The sequence below is a fragment of the Asterias rubens genome, chromosome 5 (assembly GCF_902459465.1).
Source record: "Asterias rubens chromosome 5, eAstRub1.3, whole genome shotgun sequence".
Classification (NCBI taxonomy): domain Eukaryota; kingdom Metazoa; phylum Echinodermata; class Asteroidea; order Forcipulatida; family Asteriidae; genus Asterias; species Asterias rubens.
Window position 1 is genome coordinate 16,004,667 of NC_047066.1, and position 22,012 is coordinate 16,026,678.

The 22,012-nt window shown below is 36.7% G+C and overlaps 1 protein-coding gene across 1 annotated transcript; it reads right to left on the minus strand.

Moving 5' to 3' along the window:
- Positions 1–4,767: 4,767 nt before the first annotated feature.
- Positions 4,768–21,948, minus strand: LOC117289956 (cell cycle checkpoint control protein RAD9A-like). The gene is made up of 13 exons (XM_033771166.1): positions 21,847–21,948; positions 20,045–20,115; positions 19,512–19,673; positions 18,419–18,533; positions 18,151–18,250; positions 16,140–16,246; positions 12,933–13,039; positions 11,479–11,543; positions 10,686–10,811; positions 9,448–9,525; positions 8,015–8,109; positions 6,028–6,359; positions 4,768–5,101 (listed from the first exon to the last, which is right to left on the minus strand). Exons 1-13 carry the CDS (start codon positions 21,941–21,943, stop codon positions 4,985–4,987), a joined length of 1,572 nt encoding a protein of 523 aa, XP_033627057.1. The 5' UTR covers positions 21,944–21,948; the 3' UTR covers positions 4,768–4,984.
- Positions 21,949–22,012: the final 64 nt, after the last annotated feature.

The following is a 22,012-nucleotide window of genomic DNA, read 5'->3' on the forward strand; positions in this document are numbered from 1 at the left end:
GAACACTAATTGGAGATTGTTAGAAACAAACCCTGATGTGTACTTTAAAGGCAGTGGACACTATTGGTAATTACTTAAAATAATTATTAGCATAAAACCTTACTTGGTAATGAGTAATGGGGAGAGGTTGATGGTAAAAAACATTGTGAGAAATGGCTCCCTCTGAAGTGACATAGTTTTCGAGAAAGAAGTATTTTTCAACGAATTTGATTTTGAGACCTCAAGTTTAGAATTTGAGGCCTCGATATCAACCATCTAAAAGCACACAACTTCGTGTGACAAGGGTGTTTTTTCTTTCATTATTATCTCGCAACTTCGATAACCGATTGAGCTCAAATTCTCAAAGGTTTGTTATTTTATGTATATGTTGAGATACACCAAGTGAAAAGACTGGTCTTTGACAATAACCAATAGTGTCCACTGTCTTTAAGTCTAAGAGTAAATTCTTTCACACAAAGTAATTGAATTTGATAAAGGCTTCAGCGGCATCTGAAAACACACAATTGAACGCAGCTTGTGTTCTTTCTTTTATTTTTCTGGCAACTTAAAGTCACCTGGAAGTGGTATTTTTTCAAAATAAAGCCTTTGTCACTAATATATGTGTTTTGATGAGTGGAATGTGAATAAACAGTTAACTAAGGTTTAAAAAAATCAGTTCTTATATTATTTACAAATTTAAGAGTAGACCCCGACCCGAGAGGGCGCTGTTCGTGACGTCAATCGAGACAGACTTTGCCTGTAATGCGTAGAGTAAACACAATTGCAAAGTACATGTACGGACCAAGTCGTGAGTTTGTACGAATGCAGAAAAACACTTTTTGAAATGTACCAACTCACGACTTGGACGTACATGTACTTTGCACTTGTGTTTACTATACGCATTGCAGGCAAAGTCTGCCTCGATTGACGTCACAAAAGGGGTAGGCGGAGTCAGCCCCCAAACAACTTTATATATTTTTTAAACATATAAATCGTGACAAACAATTACTAAAAAAATTGTTTTATTGTTCGTAAGCATATACTCTTATGTTTGAAAGAAAAAACATTATATTTCCAGGTGACTTTAAATGACAAATTGAGAACTTTTACGGGTTTGTTGCTTAATTCATTAGAACAATCCCAACAAAATCTTGTGAATACACAAAGGTCGAAAACTTTTCTTTTACAATAACCAAAAGTGTACCCTGCCTTGAACATGTATGTAAAACTAAACAAATCTAGAAGTGAATTCTATTATAGTGAAACTCCAGTTATTGCAAAGATTGATAATTAAAGTAAGTCCAGTTTGGAGGAATTCACTCTTCCCAAAAACTCATCGCCTTAAAATTGTTTAAGTGTAATTTTGATCTTTCCCAATGCAGCTGCTAATACATGTACAATTGTATACAATATTACATGTGATGATAATAATTGGTCAAAATTGGTTGTTGGCAGTTGTTCTGGTTCAATGGATACAGTTGATCTGTTGTACTTTTACTCAATGATGGCTTGAAACTTATAATCTATAACTAAAACGCATTGTTATGTAAATTATACATGTACATGGAAAAGCTCCACTAAAGAATTTCTGAGTTTAACTACAAAAACCCTGGAAAGTATACAATGCCCTTTTGAGTGAGTGGGTGTTTTTACTTGTACTGGGTCATTAAAGGCTCCTGGACAATATTGGTAATTACTCAAAATTATTATCGTCACAAAACCTTTCTTGATTACGAGTAATGGGGAGAGGTTGATGGTATAAAAAATTGCGAGAAACGGCTCCCTCTGAAGTAACATAGTTTTCGAGAAAGAAGTAATTTTCCACGAAGTTGATTTTGAGACCTCAAGTTTAGAATTTGAGGTCTCGAAATCAAGCATCAGAAAGCACACAACTTCGTGTGACAAGGGTTATTTTTCTTTCATTATTATCTCGCAACTTCGACGACCGATTGAGCTCTAATTTTCACAGGTTTGTTATTTTATGCATATGTTGAGATACACCAACTGTGGAGGCTAGTCTTTGACAATTACCAATAGTGTCCAGTGTCTTTAAACTGAATGGATGAGCAGCTAATCTTCCTAGGCAGTCAGGTGTGAGCTGCCCAAAAATGATGATTTGATCTGGCACTCTTTGTTGGAGCTTTCCTGTAATGTCACTATAATGTGAACAAATAAATCATTTGGTACTTGCATGTATTACTGCATATTTTTATTGATTCGTTATTGTCTGATGACCATCTGGGTATGAAGTAGTACCACATGTATTTGTTGTATATATTTTACTTGCAGTGCTGAAATAATACAGAAATAATCTTCCAGTCACTACTCCTTACGATGTTATGTTGATGTTTTAGTTTGGCTGAGTTACTGTTTTGAATTCCTTGGTGATTTCACAAGCACAGAATAATTCACAACAAGACAAGTCTAAGTCAAGACAGTTTCAACGAAGGTTGCATTCAAGTAAAAATATACCAAAATCAATTTGACGTTTGGTTTCGGGCCTGAAAACAAACTTGCTGATGGTGTCAATTCCTTGAGGAGCTTTTCAGACTTTCCTGTTCAATGACACTACATGGTTACAGATTTCCACTTTTGTTCAAAGATTGAGGTTTGAAAGGGTCAAACTAATTCAAAAAAAATCTTTCCAACAATAGTGTTATTGGAATTTTATTGCAATTTTTCATTTCACTTTTTCCCAGTCATGCAAACATCCTGCAGTGACATGCATAAACTAAAAAAACCTTTAAACAAACATTAACATAATTCTGAAAGGATTCCAATGAATCAGACAATAAAAAATTAAAAAAACATGTTGAGTATTCACAGCAATCTGTTCTTGAAGTAAATCAAAAATAACACTGTTACAGTTTGTGTACACACTTATGATTTGTTTGACATTAGGCAATCACAGGCCTGATGCTTTAGTTTTTAAATGACGAGGGCACCAAGGCGTTTTCTCCTTGGTAAAGGGCACCTCTTTGAGGCACCAAGGCAATGGACCAGGGGCAATCTCTGTAAAGTACCAGGCATGTAATCAATTAATTTTTTTGTCTTTAATACTAGTTTATATTCGCTGTGGAACTAACTTGAAGCATGGTTGACACTGCGATAGGTATTTGGTTCACCAACAAAAGGTATCAGTTTATCAGTAACTAAAGATAGAAAATAAATAACATTTACTCTTTTTTTTTTTAAACATACACACAAACAATGTTGTTAAGTTTTTGTTATACTAATTCTGACCAAAGTGAAAAGTCATAAATACATTCACTTAAAAAGTGTGCAAAACAAAATGCACATTCATTTGTATTGTGTACGTAGTTCTTAATAAAAATGAAACGATCAGGGCTCATATTCATGGCTCTGCTTAACATAAGCACCTTAATGTACTCCACTAGGCATTCTTCACTTTCATTGCCTGCACAGAAATTTGGCGCTGGCACAGTAAGCAGGGAATGGTGATTGTCAGCGCAAATTTTGGCGGCAAGCAGAGCCATGAAATTGTGCCCTGGTCTACATAGCAACAACGTTACACCTTTGACCTACTACACTGTTTGTATTTTGCCTAACATTAACACAAAAACCAAATCTTAAAAACTTTTTACTTTTAAACGGAATGTCCAAGTAATGGAAAAGACTGCATTATAAAAAAAGCTTTACAACTTCTTCAAAAGCTTCTCGAATTCTTCTGTTCCACTCAATTTATTTTGCTTTAACACACAAGTGTTTTTCTCCAAGTGAATTTGAACATTATCCTTGTCACAGAGATATCAACACTTCAAAAATGTTTGCCGTGAACCAGTTTGCCTCTGAATTTAAAACCATTTTCCGGCTACCTGTTAGGACCATTTTTAGTTAAAAATCACCTTTTTTTCTCTGGCCATTGTTGTGTCAATGAAACTAAGTTTGGACACTCATATAACCCCCCCCCCCCCCTTTCCAAAATGAACTGAGTGTACTGGATTCTTTTATTTGTTCACAAATTGTTTGGTTTGTGAAAACAGTGACGAAATGATGAGGAAAGTTTACCTTTTTGCTTGGTGGTGTTGTACAGTGTAGGCACAATGTTATCATCTTCATTGTCACTAAGACTCTCCGAGTCACCGTGATGACTGCTGTTTGCTTTATGTTCAGGTATACTTTCTGTTACCCAGTGCCCGAGCTTTTAGAGCTCATACCCAAAATGCACCATCAAGTGGTAAATAATACAGAAATTTGATTGGGTGTAGTTGCAAAAGTTTGCAGAACGTTGGAAATGGTTTAAATGGGGTGAAACTGCAGGCAACAAATAAAACTTGTGAAAGTTGCGACTATGCTGTGAAGTTACACTGAAGCAACTACGAAGAGATGATGATTGAAATTGGACTTTGCTTTTGAAGTCTGTAAAGTATACACACCTTGGCCCAATTTCAATCAGCACAACAAAATTACGCAAACTTGCAACAAAATTACGCTCACCAAACTTGCAACAACATTACGCTCACCAGACTAAGTGAGCGTACTTTTTTTGTGTTCAATTAAATTGGTCCCAGGTGATTACTAGCCGAAATACTATGTCACATGTATAATTTGTGACTGGTATCCTGCTCATGTTCGATTAGCAGCAAATTACTAAGCAATATTTCTGCTTTTAGGCACTGCACACCTTCGGTAATTGTCAAGGACCAGTATTCACACTTGGTTAACCCAACATATTTCTGCATAAAATAACAAACCTGTGAAAATTTGGGCTTTACTTGGTGTGCTTCTAGATGCATAACAAAAGACTTCAGCTGAAGTCTTTTATAAGTCATAATAAAAGACTTCAGCTGAAGTCTTTTATTATTTGAATGAGAAATTACTTTTTTCTCAAAAACTGTGTTACGTCAGAGGGAAACGTTTCTCACATCGATTATACTATCAACAGCTCTCCATTGCTCGTTACCAAGTAAGTAAGTAAGTTTGATACATTGCTCGTTACCAAGTATGAAATTGGGCCGAGGCTAGAACTAACCCTGACAGTCCTTTAATCTGAGTCATCATCATCTGTGTCTTCACATAAGACCACAGCAGCAGGGGCTGCTTGAGTAGGCTGGGAGGACTGACTCTTCTGTTGTGATGGACCAAAGAACATTGACTTGAACTGAAATAAATAAAAAACATATAAACAGCAAAGCTACATCTTTGTATCAAACAACAAGACGTCTACAAATTAAAAGCTTAGACCGTGTCTGAAGTGATGGCTACAGCTACTTTGACAAGTGGGGGATAAAGTTATGGCTACAGCTAGATTTAACTTAGCTAGCGAGAACAGCTAGCGAGAACTTAAAAAAGAGAGAAAATAATTGACCACCCAATGTGCATACAGCCCATTATTTCATCATGAACTAAGGATTATAAGCTTTTCATTGATTTCTTTGATACATTTCTATGATAAAAAAGAATGCATCCCTGAACATCATCAGCAGCTTGGTTGCTTTCTGTCTCTTCCAATGTATTCATAGCTTTAGTTGTTAGTCAACCCTTTGGTGCAGAGATCAATTTTTGTTTAAAGCAAAAAATGAACATGTTCAACCGTGTTTATCTCAAACACTTTCAATAGCACCCCCTGTTGAACATCACACCAAACGAAAGCTCAACAACCGCTCTAAACAACCAAACGAGGGCGGACTATAGGGGGGATGTAGTTTTTAAGGTATGACTGTTTATAAAAAGTCAAATTTTACGTGTTTTTGGTGGTTACACAAATCCTACAAAAACTTGAATTTTCCAGACAGTCCTTTCTCAGTCAACTGGACTCTTACTGAATAAAATATTGATTAACCTAACACATAATTGGCAACTGATTTTAAAAGCTGCTGTTCCAAGGTTTTACCATCACCTACAGTTTTGAACACCAGGGATGAGGTACTGTATGATGCATTTTGGGGTCAAACCACACATGAAATACCACAGCAAATGCCCCCACCACCCACATGATGAACTGTACTGGTTTTTTTAATTTGTTTACACAATCCTTACTTTGTGTTAACAGTGGCAAAGATGGAATACCAGCTTAGGAAAGTTTACCTTTTTGCTTGGTGGTGTTGTAGGCACAATGTCATCATCTTCATTGTCACTCATATGAACCGAGTCACCAAGATGACTGCTGTTTGCTTCATGCTGATCACTGTTACATGGCTTCTTACTCTCCTCTACATTGACAAGCTGGGTCCTATCAGGTTGTTTTGCATGAGTTCTTTCCTGATGTTGTACATGTACTTGGTTTTGATTGAGTTCTGGGAATAGGCTTGGTCTGTTGGATGGTTTTGGCAATGAGTGTACAGGAAGGACTGGGCTGCTGGAACCCCTGACTGGAACGTTACTGTGGGATTGTCTATCTGGTAGCCGCTCAGTGGATGCTGTGCACACAAAAAATCAACTCATTATTCGTATTGGCTAAAAGTAATAATAAATAATAATAATAAATATTCAAATAATAGTGGCTTGTTATAGCTAAGCTTGGGCGATATCACGATATTATCGAATATCGCGATACTAACTTGGAAACAATTTCGATATCGGATCGATCTGGTTTTTATCAAAATATCGCGATAGATTAAATATCGCAATATCGGAATGTAGATTCTAGCTGAGACACCATGCACCTCATAGATTTGGAGTAAAACCAGAAGAATATGTCATTAGAACACTTCTCTTATGCTATGACTGTCTCTTCTACAACTTTCACTGGGAGTTTGAAGACTGATGATGTCAAATTTAATTAATCGTGATTATATCGAATATCGCGATATATTGTCGCCGATATATCGTGAATAAAATAAATCGATATCGCCCAAGCTTAGTTATAGCGCTCATACATGTATCCATCCCTCAGTGACACTCGTGGCGCTTCAACATTCAGCATTTCCTGCAAGGTATTGTGGAGCTACATTGAAGTATGAGACCAACTCGTTTAGATAGCACAATGGAATGGTTGTCATATGCTGTGGCGCAACATGCAGCCAAGCAGACCAGAAACACCAGGGTGCACCCCTTCTCTTTTTGATACCTGCACTGGGTTCTTTCACATCACTCAGAGCCAACGGCTTTACACGTACGTCCCAACCAGTACTCCAACAACCCACACTCTGCTGATCAGAAACACCAAAGCTTGAGGCCGGTGTTCTTATCCGTTAAGCCATGAAACGCCATAAATCAACTCATCAACCGTATCGGAAACTACGGTTAAACTTCAGTTGGTAAAGTTATTGCATCAAATCGTTAAGTAACTATTATTACCAATTACTTGTACCATTGATATGGTGCAAGCAAACAATGTTTATTTCACTCTATCTTTAATCAGTTGTTTAGTTATTTGTTTGTTCACTTATTTATTTAATTTTTTTAATTACTTATTATTGTATTTATTGTTGGGGTTCTTGATAGGGATTAGGTTTACATTGTAGTACACTATCAAGGGTTTGTTCGTCGTTTGCTTGTTTGTTTAGATGATTTTCTAAGAAAACTTGGCAGCTCCCACAAGGGGATATAAGTGCCAAGCTGTAAACAGCCAGCTTTTCTCATACAAATATTGGTTAAATGTCTATGATAACGAATTTCAAAATTATAAAAAAAAAAAAAATTCAGTAACTACATGTACATGTAGGTGACAATACTTATTCTCGTCATTGTGAAACAAGCGGTTAGTTTGGTAGCATTCGACCCAACCTTGTGGGCAGTTGGGTTTAAGCCCTGCAGTGTAACGAATGGACCACGGTTTGCAATGCGACTGCACGGATGCAAATGGTATGTAACTTCTTTTTTAAATTTTTTTATTGTTTACCCATACACTGATGTGTGTTCACTGTATACTCAGTACTGACCCGAGTCCTGTCAATGACCCTTGCAACTCAGTACTGACCCGAGTCCTGTCAATGACCCTTGCAACTCTGAAGCAGTGTCTCACCACCTACACCACCGAGACTGCCCAGCAGCTCCAACCCTATGTTTTGGTAGCGAGTAGCGCAAAGATATATAATAGCATTAATTTTAAGGTCTATTGTATGTATCTTACTGGATGGCTTGTTCCAATGGTTGTTCTTCTGCATATTCAAGTCATTAGGGAATTCAACTTCACTTGTTTGGTTGATAGCTGTACTCCTGGCTTTCCTGTGAATAAAATTAGGCAACAGGTTAGCTCAGTGAGTGGTTCCTTCCCCTGACTTCTACCTCTATGGAACCGGGTTCAAATCCCACCTCAGACCAGAGCCTTGCATGTAGATTAAGTTTTTAGTCTGGGGGTTTTCCTTCCACATCTTAAGTACTTTTTGTACATGTAGGACAAAAAACACAATGTCCACAGATTTACATTAAACTTACACAGTTTGAAGATTATGATAGTAGAAAGCTTCCCTGAAAATATTAGTTACCGAGATGCTGTAGTTTTTGAGAAATGAGTAAAACAATGTCATGAAAATAATTTTCGTCTCAGTGATCATAAGACAAAAATCATTTTTGCATGTAAAAACGTATTCTCATGACATTGATTTACTCATTTATCCAAAACTACAGCACCTCAGCAAGTAATATTTTAAGTAAGTTTTCTACTATCAATATCTTCAAAAGGTATAAGTTTAATGTGTGGACCTTGTGTTTTGTGTTACAAAAAGTACCCAAATCCTTTAAACTTGGTATTTCTACTGGTTTTCTATTCATCCTGTTAATGGCCCTAATTGTGCTATAGTACATGTTCATGTATGTGTAATAAATAAATAAAGTTACAAAATGCTCCAATTGCCAACATCAGATAACTTATACTTTAACTCAACTTAACTTAACTTCAATGTATTTATAAAGCGCTTTAACACCGTTTCAAAGCGCTGTACAGGCAAAAAATATTAACATGAAGGATAAAAACATGAGCAGTAATCATGGTAATAACAATATGGTTTAAAAATACACAACAGTTTAAAAATAAGCAAAAAATGAGTAAAAAATTGAAATACAAACATTCATATTATATACAATAAAGTCGTAAAATAAGCGTCAGGCGGACCCAGAGTAAATCAACTCCACACCCAATAAAAAAAAAGGAGACAAATTGAATATAAGAGTAAGATCTCCTCTGCGACCGCAAAACGCACACACTATAAAAACTTGAAGGTATTACAAGAGTCCAATGCAGGAGCTTCTGTGATTTGCCTATGATCCACTCAGTGTAACCTTTGACGACTAATTCATTGTGTCGTGATAACATTTAAGTCAACAATTACTCTTCTAAAAAAATTATATCATATCCAAAATACACTGATGTATGTTAGCAAGTGTATACTCAGTACTTAACCAAGTTCTGTGAAAAAAAAGAAATTCCATTTCCAAGAGTTCATAACTTTCAATAACCTATCTTTCTGTATAAATGTATACATCAAAGCCTTGAGTACCTTGTTGGTAGATACGCGTGCTGTATAAGACTTCTATACTATTATTATTATTTATTGCTGTAATTACCTGTGTGATTTGTCACCGTCGCCTGTATGCCTTCTACTTAATGTAGAACTGACTGACCCAGCTTGCTTCTCAAGTACCCTGTACAATTCATACATAGAAATCAAACTTACTTACTCTAAACAAATGGACTTGGTCCACTAGTCACAAATGGTAAAGAAGAGTGGGTATAAATGCAATGGACTGAAGTTGTCTTTGGTGAGAAAAGGGTCTAAAGGGACAAACTGCTTTGGATCAATCAAGTTAGTCCATGAAAAGTGTTTGTTATAAAATGCATGGTTAGAAAGTTGTTGTAAAAGTAGAATATAACGATCCACCAAAACATGCCTTGAAATTGCATAGTTTTCTTTATGAACTAACAGAACACGCCAATTTATGGAGTCAAGTTTTGACTCCATAAAACAGTCGACTGTGTTTTGGGAAAAACCACAAATTTGTTTTGGCAAATTTGTGTGGATCATTATATTCTACTTTTATAATATCTTTCTAACCATATCGATTTCATAACAAACGGTTTCAAATGCTTTTCATGGACCAACTTGACCAATCCAAGGCAATGTGTTCCTTTAATGTGATGATTGACCGTGGGTTGCGTTATACACAGTTGAATGACACAATTGAGGTACAATTACCTGCCTTTTCTGTCCGTTTCTTTGGAGGTTTATTTACACACAACAAGTCATGAAATTACACGAAACAGAAAACCTAAGCCAGAGAGCGCCCTCTCCGGCGAGCAGACACGATCGGCACCGCCGCTACAATATCTTCCAGTACATGCAAATCCAACAATAAGATGCTCGAACTGGAGGGTGGTATAAAAAGCTATAACCTACTCCCAGTTTTCAAATTGCACTCTGTATATTGTGAGTGTCAATGCGTCCATTCCTCATACGGACAGTGCAAAAACTACATTCTTAACTTTGTGCGTTGCACGTGAAACTGGGAGATAAATTCGTTATAAAACGCGCGCTTGTGGAATACGGAAAATTACATGTATAGTGCGTCTGCGTCCCATATCCAACTCGGCCTTCTGCCTCGTTGGATATGGTATGCAGAAGCGCTTTTCAGCTGAGTTGGATATGGGACGCAGAAGCACTATATTTTTCCACATCCCACTCGCGCTTGTGGGATAACTCATAATATTTCAAATTTGAGGGGTTCTAGCAAGGCATTCTGAGAAAGAAAGAAAAATGTTGCAGCAAGATCGTACACCACTGAGAAGGAGGTTGGTGTAAACTGACCTTTGACTAGCTTGATGAAGACTCTTCTTCTGAGATAAACCTTGACTAGATGGAAGATCAGCTAATGTTGCTAAGACAAAGGTTGCTTCTAGTGTCTGCTCCAGCTCCATTGCAAAAACAACAGGCCTAAAAAATGGAATAAAAGTTTCCAGCTTGAAAGATTGTAGGTGGCCTTCAAAACTGTATGTATAATGTATGAATGTTCTTCTCTCTTTTTTTATATAAAGTCAACTTTGGTTAATCAAAAGCTTATCTATCTACTAGGTCCACTCCTTGAAGGCAGGGCATACTTTTGGTAACTCAAAAACCAGTATCTTTACTTGGTGTATTGCAACAAATGCACAAAACAACAAATTAGAGAACATTTGGGGCCCAATTGGTCATCTGATTTGCCAGAAAATAATGAAAGGAAAAAACACCCTTGTTGCCGGAGACTTGGTTGAAACTTTTTCTTTAAAACTACACAGGGGGTTGTTTCCAACAATGTTTTATAATAACAAAAGCTCTCCAGAGCTCTCGACCAAGTAAATTTTCGTGGTCATTAAGTTTTGGAGTATTTACCAAAGGTTTATCCTCTCTTGAATGTATAGAGCAATCACAAACCAACAATGACTTGCATCAAAGGCCAAATAAATTTCCTAACTTGACATTTTGTGTGTCTGAATGAATACCTAATCATCTTTGCTTGACTGAGTTTTGATTCACAGAGACCTAACCGATGATTGTCATTGAATGATCAACAATCAAAATAAGAAACACAACGTGCTCCAGATATTTCATTTGTTAAACTTACTTTCCAGTTGACTCAAAGTGGAGAGAAACTGGCAACCCTGCAGCATCGGCAAAAGTCAAGATAGCCTAAATGAGAACAAACAAAGAAACGGATATCAAATTATGCTGAGCTATACAAACAGGCCTTGCACTGAAGCTTTCTTTTTAAGAAGCCAACCAGGCTAGTCAATATAGGATTTGAGGCATTGTGTGGTGAGATATCAATATATATTTAGTTTGCGGTAACACCATGTGTGTATCTACTTGCCAGGTAGAGTTTGTTCTTAGAGAACTGTCCTTTATCCTACTACCACGGAGTAGATTTATCGGATGATCGGGAGGCTTCTCAGTTCTGAAAAGAACTGTCCTGCTTTTTAACTACTACCCGGGCGGAAGGTACATATGTATAAAAAATTAGTTGTGACTACTACAATGTACTTTAGCTTTAAGGATCGTAATTAACTGTACTACCACGGAGTCAGTTCTTGAATTGGTCTCAACATTTTGACTTGCTTGCTCCAGTCATCCTCAGGCTGGTGCACTTTTGATACATGCCCCAGGAAGTTTTAGTAGCCCAGATTTCAAACATACTATTGTCATCAATGTATCTTTCTCTGCGATTCTTTCGGCCGATCTCAAAGATGTTTGTTTTATATGAGAGGGAATTCCATAAGAACTTTTTAGTTACTTATTCAGCTGTAAAACAATTTCTTAAAAAAATTGCCTTTAAAGGGAAGGTACACGTTTGGTAATTACTCCAAACAAATGTTAACTTAAAAACTGACTTGTTAACGATCATTGGAGAGCTTTTGATAGTATAAAACATTGTAGGAAACAACTTCCTCTGAAGTAACGTAGTTTTTGAGAAAGAGGTCATTTCTCACTAAAATAATAAAAGACTTCTAGCTAGAAGTCTTATTCTTATCTGAAAGCACACAAAAATCATACAACAAGGGTGTTTTTTTCTTTCATAATTTTCTCGCATTTTCTATGACCAGTTGAGCCCAAATTTTCACAGGCTTGTTATTTATGCTTATGGTGGCATGGATGGGATACACCAAGTGGGAACACTTGTCTTTGGCGATAACTAAACGTGTACAGTGCCTTTAAATGTTAACTGTTTAAAGGAAAGCTTTCTGTGTGTATGAATGTGTGCTTCAGGCTCCAGTGGTCAAACAATGCAGTCACCAGGGCAAAATTTGCTTAGCATGAAATATCTTCCTTGATAAAAATAGGATTACCAACCAGCTGAATACCAGTCACAAGCAATATGCAACAAACGAAAGTTTGGTTGGTAATCCTGTTTTTATCAAGGAAGAAATTTCATGCTAAGCAAGTTTGTGTGCTTAGCAACTCTATGAAATCGGGCCCTGCGTTTGTTTATGACAAAACAATTTCATAATGAAAGGGTTAAGCAGACCCATGAAGTTTTGAGCCATGATAGTTTTGAGTGATTATGATATGATGGTCTCTTACTCTGAGTTCTTTCAGGCAGAAGGTGATTTCAGCATCCACACCAATGGTATAGTCTTCAAACTCACTGGGGCTGAGAAACATCTCAGAATGCACAACCTTATTGGGATCTAAGAACAATTCAAACAAAAACAAATAATCTAGTAATCAGCAACTTGAAGACACTGGACACTATTCGTAATTGTCAAAGACCAGTCTTCGCAATTGGTGTATCTCAACATATGCATAAAATAACAAACCTGTGAAAGTTTTAACTCAATTGGTTATCGAAGTTGTGAGATAATAATGGAAGAAAAAAACACACTTGTTGCACAAAGTTGTGTGCTTTCAGAAACTTGACTTCAGGACCTCAAAATCTAATTCTGAGGTATCGAAATCAATGTCGTGGAAAATTCCTTCTTTCTCAAATTCAGAGGGAGCAGTTTATCACAATGTTTTATACTATCAACAACTCTCCATTGCTTGCTAAAAATATACGGTATCATCGTAGAGCTCTTTTCATCAAATCATCTACAACTAGACATTAGGTGTTTGTGAACAAACACAAAGCTGTTCCGTGTTCTTTTGCTTGGATTATGAGCTAAAATGACCAAGGAGTCTACCATTGAAAAATAGAGGAAAATGCTGAATGAGTTATGGTGCCACTTCCGGTTGACCCGGAAGTAGAGGTCGACATGGGGTCATGGTAACCGAAGGCTAATCTCCAATGCCCAAGGAGTCTCTAACTGAAAACAGTTTGAAAATCGATATTGCCACACTTTGGGTTGACCCGGAAGTAGAGGTCAACTTGAGGTCACGGTTTTTCAAAATTAATCTCCAATCCCCAAGGAGTCTTTAACTACAAACAGTCTAAAAAACGGCAGTGTACTTCTTGAGATATGGTGCTACAAAGACTTCCCAATTAAATATGCAAATATGGGTCACGTGGTTAATTAATTACGATTTTTAACATTTTTGGGGGTCGGTGGTTTTGATGTTTGATCTAGTACGATTTGATTTCACAGAACTCTTAACCACCAAACTCTGCGCTTATGATCACCATTTTCCGCTTACTGTGTTTTTCAAACATCATCGTGTCATGCATGCACACATGTTATGTTGGGCTAACAATTGAGAAAAAGAAAAGGCAACACTATCGATATAAAGATAAGAATCTAACTTAAATATTACAAAAAGAAATATTGTTTTAGTTTTGGGGGATAAAAAAAAATGTTATTATCGTACGGAGATTCGAACTCGCAAGTATCAGCGAAGTAAGCGCGACTGATGACCACTAGGCTATAAGGGCCAATGCACAAGCCGAGGGTTTACATGTATGTATATCAACAGAGGGGATTATGATCTGGCGAAATAATTCTTGTTTCATGATTTTGCGAACATTGTCACTAAATATGAACTGCTAATAACGCCTATAACTATTAAGTAGGGTTGAAATGTAGTATTAGATGCCTTTAGGGGGTTTTTGATCGTCGTCGTCAAATACCCCTATTCAATTACGCACGTTCGTCCCTGGACGACGCCACCTTGGAGTCTAAATTTGACATTTTTTCACTCATTTCTCAAAAACTACAACACCACAGCAAGTAATATTTTAAGGGAAGCTTTCAACTGTCATTATCTTCAAACTGTTTAAGTTTAGTGTATTTCTGTGGACACCATGGTATGTCGTCGTCGTCAAAAACCCCTATTTATATGCGCACGTTCGTTAAACGAAAACCCTAAACCTTCGTGTACAAAGCATATTGGTCCCGAACTCGGTTAGGAAACGAAGAAACAGAGACTGTGCTGTGGTCCAGAACGTATGTAGAAAAACAAGAAAAAGAGACTTGAGTAGACTCCTCTCAAGAAGTCACAACTCATGATAGGTACATACTGAATTGCATTTACCATAGAGAATGTTTAACAATAACATGGAAGTGACTGCATCCAGTTATGTTCAAACGCGTAGACTCATCTCAAGAAGTCACAACTCATGATAGGTACATATTGTATGGCATTTACCAAAGAGAATATTTAACAATAACATGGAAGCGACTGCTTCCAGTTATATTCAAATGAAGATTACATGACTAATTAATTAAGATTTTTAATTTTGTTTACATTTAGAGTAAAGCTTATGTTCTAAGCTTCAATTTGGTATATGATTTCACTCTTTTGAAGTTATGGTTTAGGAGATTAGGTTTAAAGAAAAAAACGTGTGCAATTGCTATGGGTTTTAGGCGGAAACAAAGAATAAGAAAAAAAATAAAAATCTTGACAGAAACAATACCTGTTCCGACGGTAGGTCGGAACAGCTAACTAGGCCTTACAAATGTATGCCATAATTTAAAAAAATAAAACAAAGACCGCTTATAGCCAGCTCTGAGCGGGCTTATGATTTAAGACCGGCTATAATGATAATTATAGACCGCGCTATTGCAATCGGTCTATAATTAAAGACTGTCTAAGCGCATCTCAAGTTAGCCTGCTATAGTGCATAGACCAGTTTAAGACCGCTTGGTGCAATCCCCCCCCTGGACAGATAATCTGCTGTGGCTCACATCCGAGGTTCTGCAACTCACAGAGAGTGCCTACTTAAGTTTTCTCACAATACAACATCGTTATCTCTCTTCTGTCAAGTCAGGGTTTTGTTATGGCAATGGTATTTTCAAAAGAAAACGATTACTCCAGAAGCTCAACAGTTTTGCTGAAAACAATATCGTGGGTGGGCACAAAATTGTATTGAAATGAAAGCAGACTAAGATCATGTCGTACGCTCGAGTAAATAGTGTAACCTAAAAGCCCTTTGGTCTTGTGGATTAAAGACAGTGGACACTATTGGTAATTGTCAAAGACCATTCTTCTCACTTGGTGTATCTCAACATATACACAAAATTGCAAACCTGTGAAAATTTGAGCTCAATCGGTCGTCGAAGTGGCGAGATATTAATAAGAGAAAAACACCCTTGTCACACGAAGTTGTGTGCTTTCAGATGCTTGATTTCGTAACCTCAAATTCTAAATTTGTGGTCACGAAATCAAATTCATGGAAAATTACTTCTTTCTCGTATGTTACTTCAGAGGGAGCCATTTCTCACATTGTTTTATACTATCAACAGCTCCCCATTACTCGTTACCAAATTAGTTTTTTATGCCAATAATTATTTTGATTAATTACCAATAGTGTCCACTGCCTTTAATTTCCCTGTTAATTCAAGCCCTGTAACATACCTGGTTCATCTTCAACATAATTCTTGAAAGTGACCTGTTGAGGGTTGACTGTCAGTGATATCTCCTCTTGTGCCGTTTGGAAACCACTAACAACATCGGCCAATGTCCTATAAAACAGACATGCACATCAAGTCATCCCAAAGTTACTTACTGCAAGTATTTACTACTACTATACCTATATTCATGACCGAGAGTCGAGTTCTTACTGGTCCATTCATCATCACGTGCCAGGTGCTATTTTTCTATTTACTGAGCGCGCAAGCGAGTATCCATGCACATGGTAAATGCACATGACAAGTATAATATCACCCAGGCAGCCCGGGTGCTGTTCTACTTGTCATGCGCATTTACCCACATTTACCATGTGCGATCGGTCAGCCTGGGCGCTATTCTATTTTTATGATGCGCTTTACGATCATGGTACTGTTTTGTACATACGCACGAACATCGCTCTAGTGACATCCAACACATGAGCAAACTTATCATGGTGCAATCATTTTACTTCACAGTAGTCTTTTTCCCTTGCTCCAAACAACCGAATGTGTATGAAGTGTACTAAACCAAATATAATATGGTTTCTTTCGGGTGACTATTGGATGTGAGCTCCCTGCGGTATTGGAAGTTGACAAACTAGTTTGTCAACTTCCAAAACCTCAAGGGGAGCTAAATATTGACTAGTCGCCCTAAAACCATGTTATATTTGAATACTAACGTACAAGGGTAAAAGATATTACTGACAAAAAGGACTGAAACTAGGCTCCAAATTAAGTACAGGAGACTTGTTGAAATTATGTCATTTTAACCTGTTGGTAACTGCAGGGGTCGATTTCACAAAGAGGTAAGACTAGTCTTAACTAAAGTTAGGATTACTTCAGTATGTTATTCCTCCTTACTTAGGACGAGCCTTCAGTTTGAATCAGTTGGAAAGAGTTCCGAAAAGAGTTTAGTGATAAAGGTTAGTCTAGTCTTATCGCGAGTGAATAACTCGTCCTAGCTTAGGGCCAACCTTCAGATGTTTGTTTATCTCCGAGGTCTAGCCCCAAGTTATGACTAATCCGAACTCTTTGTGAAATTGACCCCTAGACATTTTGGAATGGATGCTTTGTGGAACAGAATCCTCAGTGAGAATGAAGCAGATCAAATTGCATGATTTCTGAAGGAATTTACCAAAGTTTTTGTTCTAGGCAGACCCCCAAAAATGTGGAGTTCAGATAAAAATCTGAAATTCCTCATCCCCTGGTATAAATGGCATCCTCTTGTGATCAAGCACTAGGGTTGTGCATCTGTACGATGCATTACATGTGCATTGAAATGCACACTAGTTTTGCTATCTGTTTTTAAACAAATTTGTGAAAACCATTTGAGTGTTTAAACATTTTCAATTGATTTCACGATGGTGCCCATGCTGGCAGTTGGATAGATGTTTATCTTGAAAAGGAAGAGAGAAACTTCAGGTTGTTTTGAACCCCTCACAAACAAAACTTGCCTCGCATTCACAAAACACAAAGTGCACAGAGCCTGGACTTCTTGCAGACACAACAGCTTGACAGAAGAAAACAACAATCTTACATTTTACAGACGTTGCAACATGAGATTTTCAAGTTCAACTTGAATAATTTCATGATTGATTCAGATTAAAGGGTCTATGTAACTTTTGTAGGACAACAAACACAATGTTCACAGATTCACACTAAACTTACACAGTTTGAAGATAATGATAGTAGAAAGCTCTCCTGAAAATATTACGTGCCGAGGTGCTGTAGTTTTGGGGAAATGAGTCAAACAATGTAATGAAAATAACTTTTGTCTCATGAGACGAAAATTATTTTAATCATTTACAAACGTATTTTCATGACTTTTTTACTCATTTCTCAAAAACTACAGCACCTCATCAGTAAGTAATATTTGAAGGGAAGCTTTCCACTAACATTATCTTCAAACCCTGTAAGTTTAATGTAAATCTATGGACATTTTTAAAGAGTACCCAAATCCTTTAAAGGAGGGAACTTACTTGGAATGAGAAATGATGTGATTAGGGCAGAGGTTCTTGGAATACACTGCCTGCAGCGATTCTGTCTCTTGATAAGTGAGATTATAGGTCTTCACAATGCCTGAAAATAAACAAATCAAAGAATGCTCTTTACATGTATGTCTGCAGTACAGTTTTAACTTACACATACACTTATAAAACCATAGGGGACTTCTGGGACACTAGCTGGTAGCAGAGACAGTCATTGAATGTGCCATTACAATTTGAATATACAATGTGCATGACTTACCATGTTTACAGTACAGTAGAAACACCAACCTACACTCCTTTAGATCGAGGTGCATCTGACATTTATCCACAGTTTTTTCCAATGTTGACAGAGACTTAAAGACAGACAGGCAAGACTGCAAATAAACAATATGAATAACCAATTATTTTACATAAAGTATATATAACAAGTTTCTAAAAAAGCGAACAGGGAAATGCAAAATACATTATTTAAACTGTTTATTAGCTGCTTAATAATGTGTTCAGCTTTCTGTGCTGTGTCGTGACCCAGCCATCTACTGCATTGGACTTGATCTGTGTAATTCATAATCATAGACGTTAAACCAATGTTTGTATGAGAGAGATTGGCTGTTGCAAGCTTGGTGTTTATACCCCTTTGTGGGAGTTTGCAGAGTTCCCTTGATGGGAAGATCATTTAAACAAACAAACAAACAAACTGAAGCTCTGATGGGTGGATCATCGGAGTGTGGGTTCGAATCCCGGTTTATGACACTAGTGCAGCCCAGGAATTTCATCTTTGTCACTTTGAAAAAAAAAAAGGGAAACCAGGGGGAACAAAGTGACATGACATAGTAAGAAACAAGGAAAGATTGAGAATGAGGAGGGGGAGGGAGGGGAAACAACATGGGTGTAAAAAAGACCATGGGTAAAACAACTAAAGGCACTGTACACGTTTGGTAATGAAGCAAAATATATATTAGCATAAAACCTTACTTGGTAACGAGCAACAGAGATATGTTGATAGTATAAAACATCTTGAGAAACAACTCCCTCTAAGTAACATATTTTTTTAGTAAGAGGTCATTTCTCACCAAAATAATAAAAAACCTGGCCATAAGCTTTTTATTCCTATCTGAAAGCACACTATTTTGTACAACAAGGGTGGGTCTTATGTTCATCATTTTCTTGCAACTTCAATGACCAATTGAGTCCAAATTGTTCACAAGCTTGTTATTAAATATTAATGTTCAGGGATTATATACACCAAGTGAGAATACTGGTCTTTGACAACTACCAAACGTGTTCAGTGCCTTTAAGGAAGGATCGAGAAGTGGTTTCAGATACAATGTAGTTGTTTGTATACATGTACGTACCTTCATTGTGATTCTACAACGCAAACCGTCTTCTTCCTCCTGCTCCGATGATGTTCCATTTTCTTGTGCCTGGGACCAAGTAGTGTAAGACAAGAAAAAGCTCGGAGCAAACACAAAACAGGCGTAGGCTGACCTTGATGAGTTAGCAGTCCTGAGAGCTAGCTGTGAAGAAAAGACAATAATAATAATAATAATATCATAGTCTTATACAGCGCATGTATCCACCATACAAGGTACTCAAGACGCTGAGTAACTACAAAATTTCAGAAAGATAAGTCATTGAAGTGATTCTGAGACCCAATTATATAGCACCTTATAAGGTATTACAAGGTGCTTAAGGCGCATTCAGCAGCTACAGCCAGGAACTACGGGGCGAACCCCTTCTCTTTTCGATAAGTGCACTGGGTTCTTTAACATGCGTTACACAACACATGGGACCAACGGCTTTACGTCCCATCTGAAGAACGAAGCAATGGTTAAGTGTCTTAACAAATTAATAAATATGCACACATCAAGGTACACTTATCGCTTACCCCATTTTCTAGCGGCTCAATGTATAAATCTTCTCCAATCTTTGATAAACAGTGAATACTCCTTCCAAACACTAAACAGAGACAAAAGAGAAAAATACATTAATCACCATCACTGACGACTGTGCTACTGTGAAACCAAAAAGATACATATTATTCTCTGCTTTAGCGAAGTGATATGATGGTTATAAACTTTATTTACTTTTTTATTATTAGTTTTTAAATTGAAATGATTTTTTTAATTTTCATAACTTACCTAGGCCCTAAACTTTTTTTTTTTTTATATACATGTATAATTTGCTTGCAATAAAGTGTTTTTGAATAATTGTGTTAATGTGTGCTAACCAAGCTCCAACTTTTTTGTTAAAACATTTAGTTTACTTTAATTCATAATCTGATTGTGTGGAGTCAGGATAGTCATTTATTTTACTTGTTTGTTTGTTTTGAAAAGGTATGCCCTATGTATCAGCATGATCAGGCTAATTGTTGTTGTTTTTTACTCTTTTTTTAAATTTGTTGTTTTTTTACTTGAGATCAATTGGTCGACGAAGTTGCGAGATGATAATGAAAGAAAAAACACCCTTGTCACACAAAGTTTGTGTGCTTTCAGATGCTTGATTTCGAGACCTCAAAATCTAATTCTGAGCCTGCCCCTGAGCCTGAGGTGTCTTCCTCCATGGGGTGAGCTGAGCTGAGGTCTCGAAATCAAATTCGTGGAAAATTACCTGTCTCAAAAACTATGTAATACTTCGGAGGGAGCCATTCCAGATCCACCGTTTCTCACATTGTTTTATACTATCAACAGCTCTCCATTGCTTGTTACCAGGACCAAGTAAGTTTTTATGCAAACAATTATTTTTAGTAATTATTACCACGCAATACATACACACAATTACATGACAAAAGTGTCCACTGCCTTTTTATTTTATAAAAAGTAAACATACAAACATGACCCCCAAAAAACGGGTCGCACTAAATACCGACAACTCACGACCCCTCACGACAACTCACGACAACAATTTTTAAATACACTTTAACAAAACATTTGAACATAAGTCAACCGTTAAATATATGAACAAGAGTCATATGCACCCAAATCACTTTCAAACTGTTGAAAAAATTGTATTTTTAACTGTAAAAAAGGTGTTTTTTTACACCGAATTTAGTAACGAACAGTTATATCCGCCATTTTGTCTTTCAACGCACTTGGACGATTCTATTATACTGCAGGGGTGATACAATATGCAAGATGATTATGTACCTTTTTAAAAATGTATTTCATGGAGTTTAAAACAATATTATATTTCAGTTTCCCCTTTTATTTTAACTTTGAATTCCAGAGTGGCGGCTTAGTTACTAACAAGAAAGAAAAAATCAGCGGCTACAAGTACAACCAAAACGAAAAAATAAAACTCAGCCCTCAGTCAGAAATTACTCCACCCCCTGCGGTAACATAGAATCGTCCAAGTACGTCGAAAGAAAAAATGGCGAATATTTCCGTTCGTTACTAAACTCGGGGTTAAAAACACCTTTTTTTACAGTTAAAAATATAATTTTTTTCAACAGTTTGAAAGTGATTTAGATGCATATGACTCTTGTGCACATATTTAACAGTTGAATCACGTTCGAATGTTCTGTTAAAGTGCATTTAAAAATTGTTGTCGTGAGTTGTTGTTAATAATAATATATACATTAATAATTAGTAGTAAATAAACAAGTCAACTTGACTGTCAAGCCAAGTTTATGCTTAAAAATATTCAAACATTGTCACAATGTTTCTCAAAATTTGCATAACAAAGATATACCTTTAATGTTGCTTCCAGGTATCATGCACTTCATTATTTGCGTTGTCGATTTTCCTCGATGTTTTGGTTCAACCAGACGTGATTTATGTTTTGACATTAGCCGCCATCTTTTCAAGAGTTTCTTGCTAAGTTGCAGGTTGAATAAACTTAACTTTGATTGGACGTA

Coding starts and splice junctions, on each gene's coding strand:
- LOC117289956 (XM_033771166.1), bottom strand. CDS start 21,943: ATGTCAAAACATAAATCACGTCTGGTTGAACCAAAACATCGAGGAAAA. Junction 18,251..18,418: donor TCTACTGTACTGTAAACATG/GTAAGTCATGCA, acceptor GTTTATTTTCAG/GCATTGTGAAGACCTATAAT. Junction 8,110..9,447: donor GACGGTGACAAATCACACAG/GTAATTACAGCA, acceptor TTTTATTCACAG/GAAAGCCAGGAGTACAGCTA.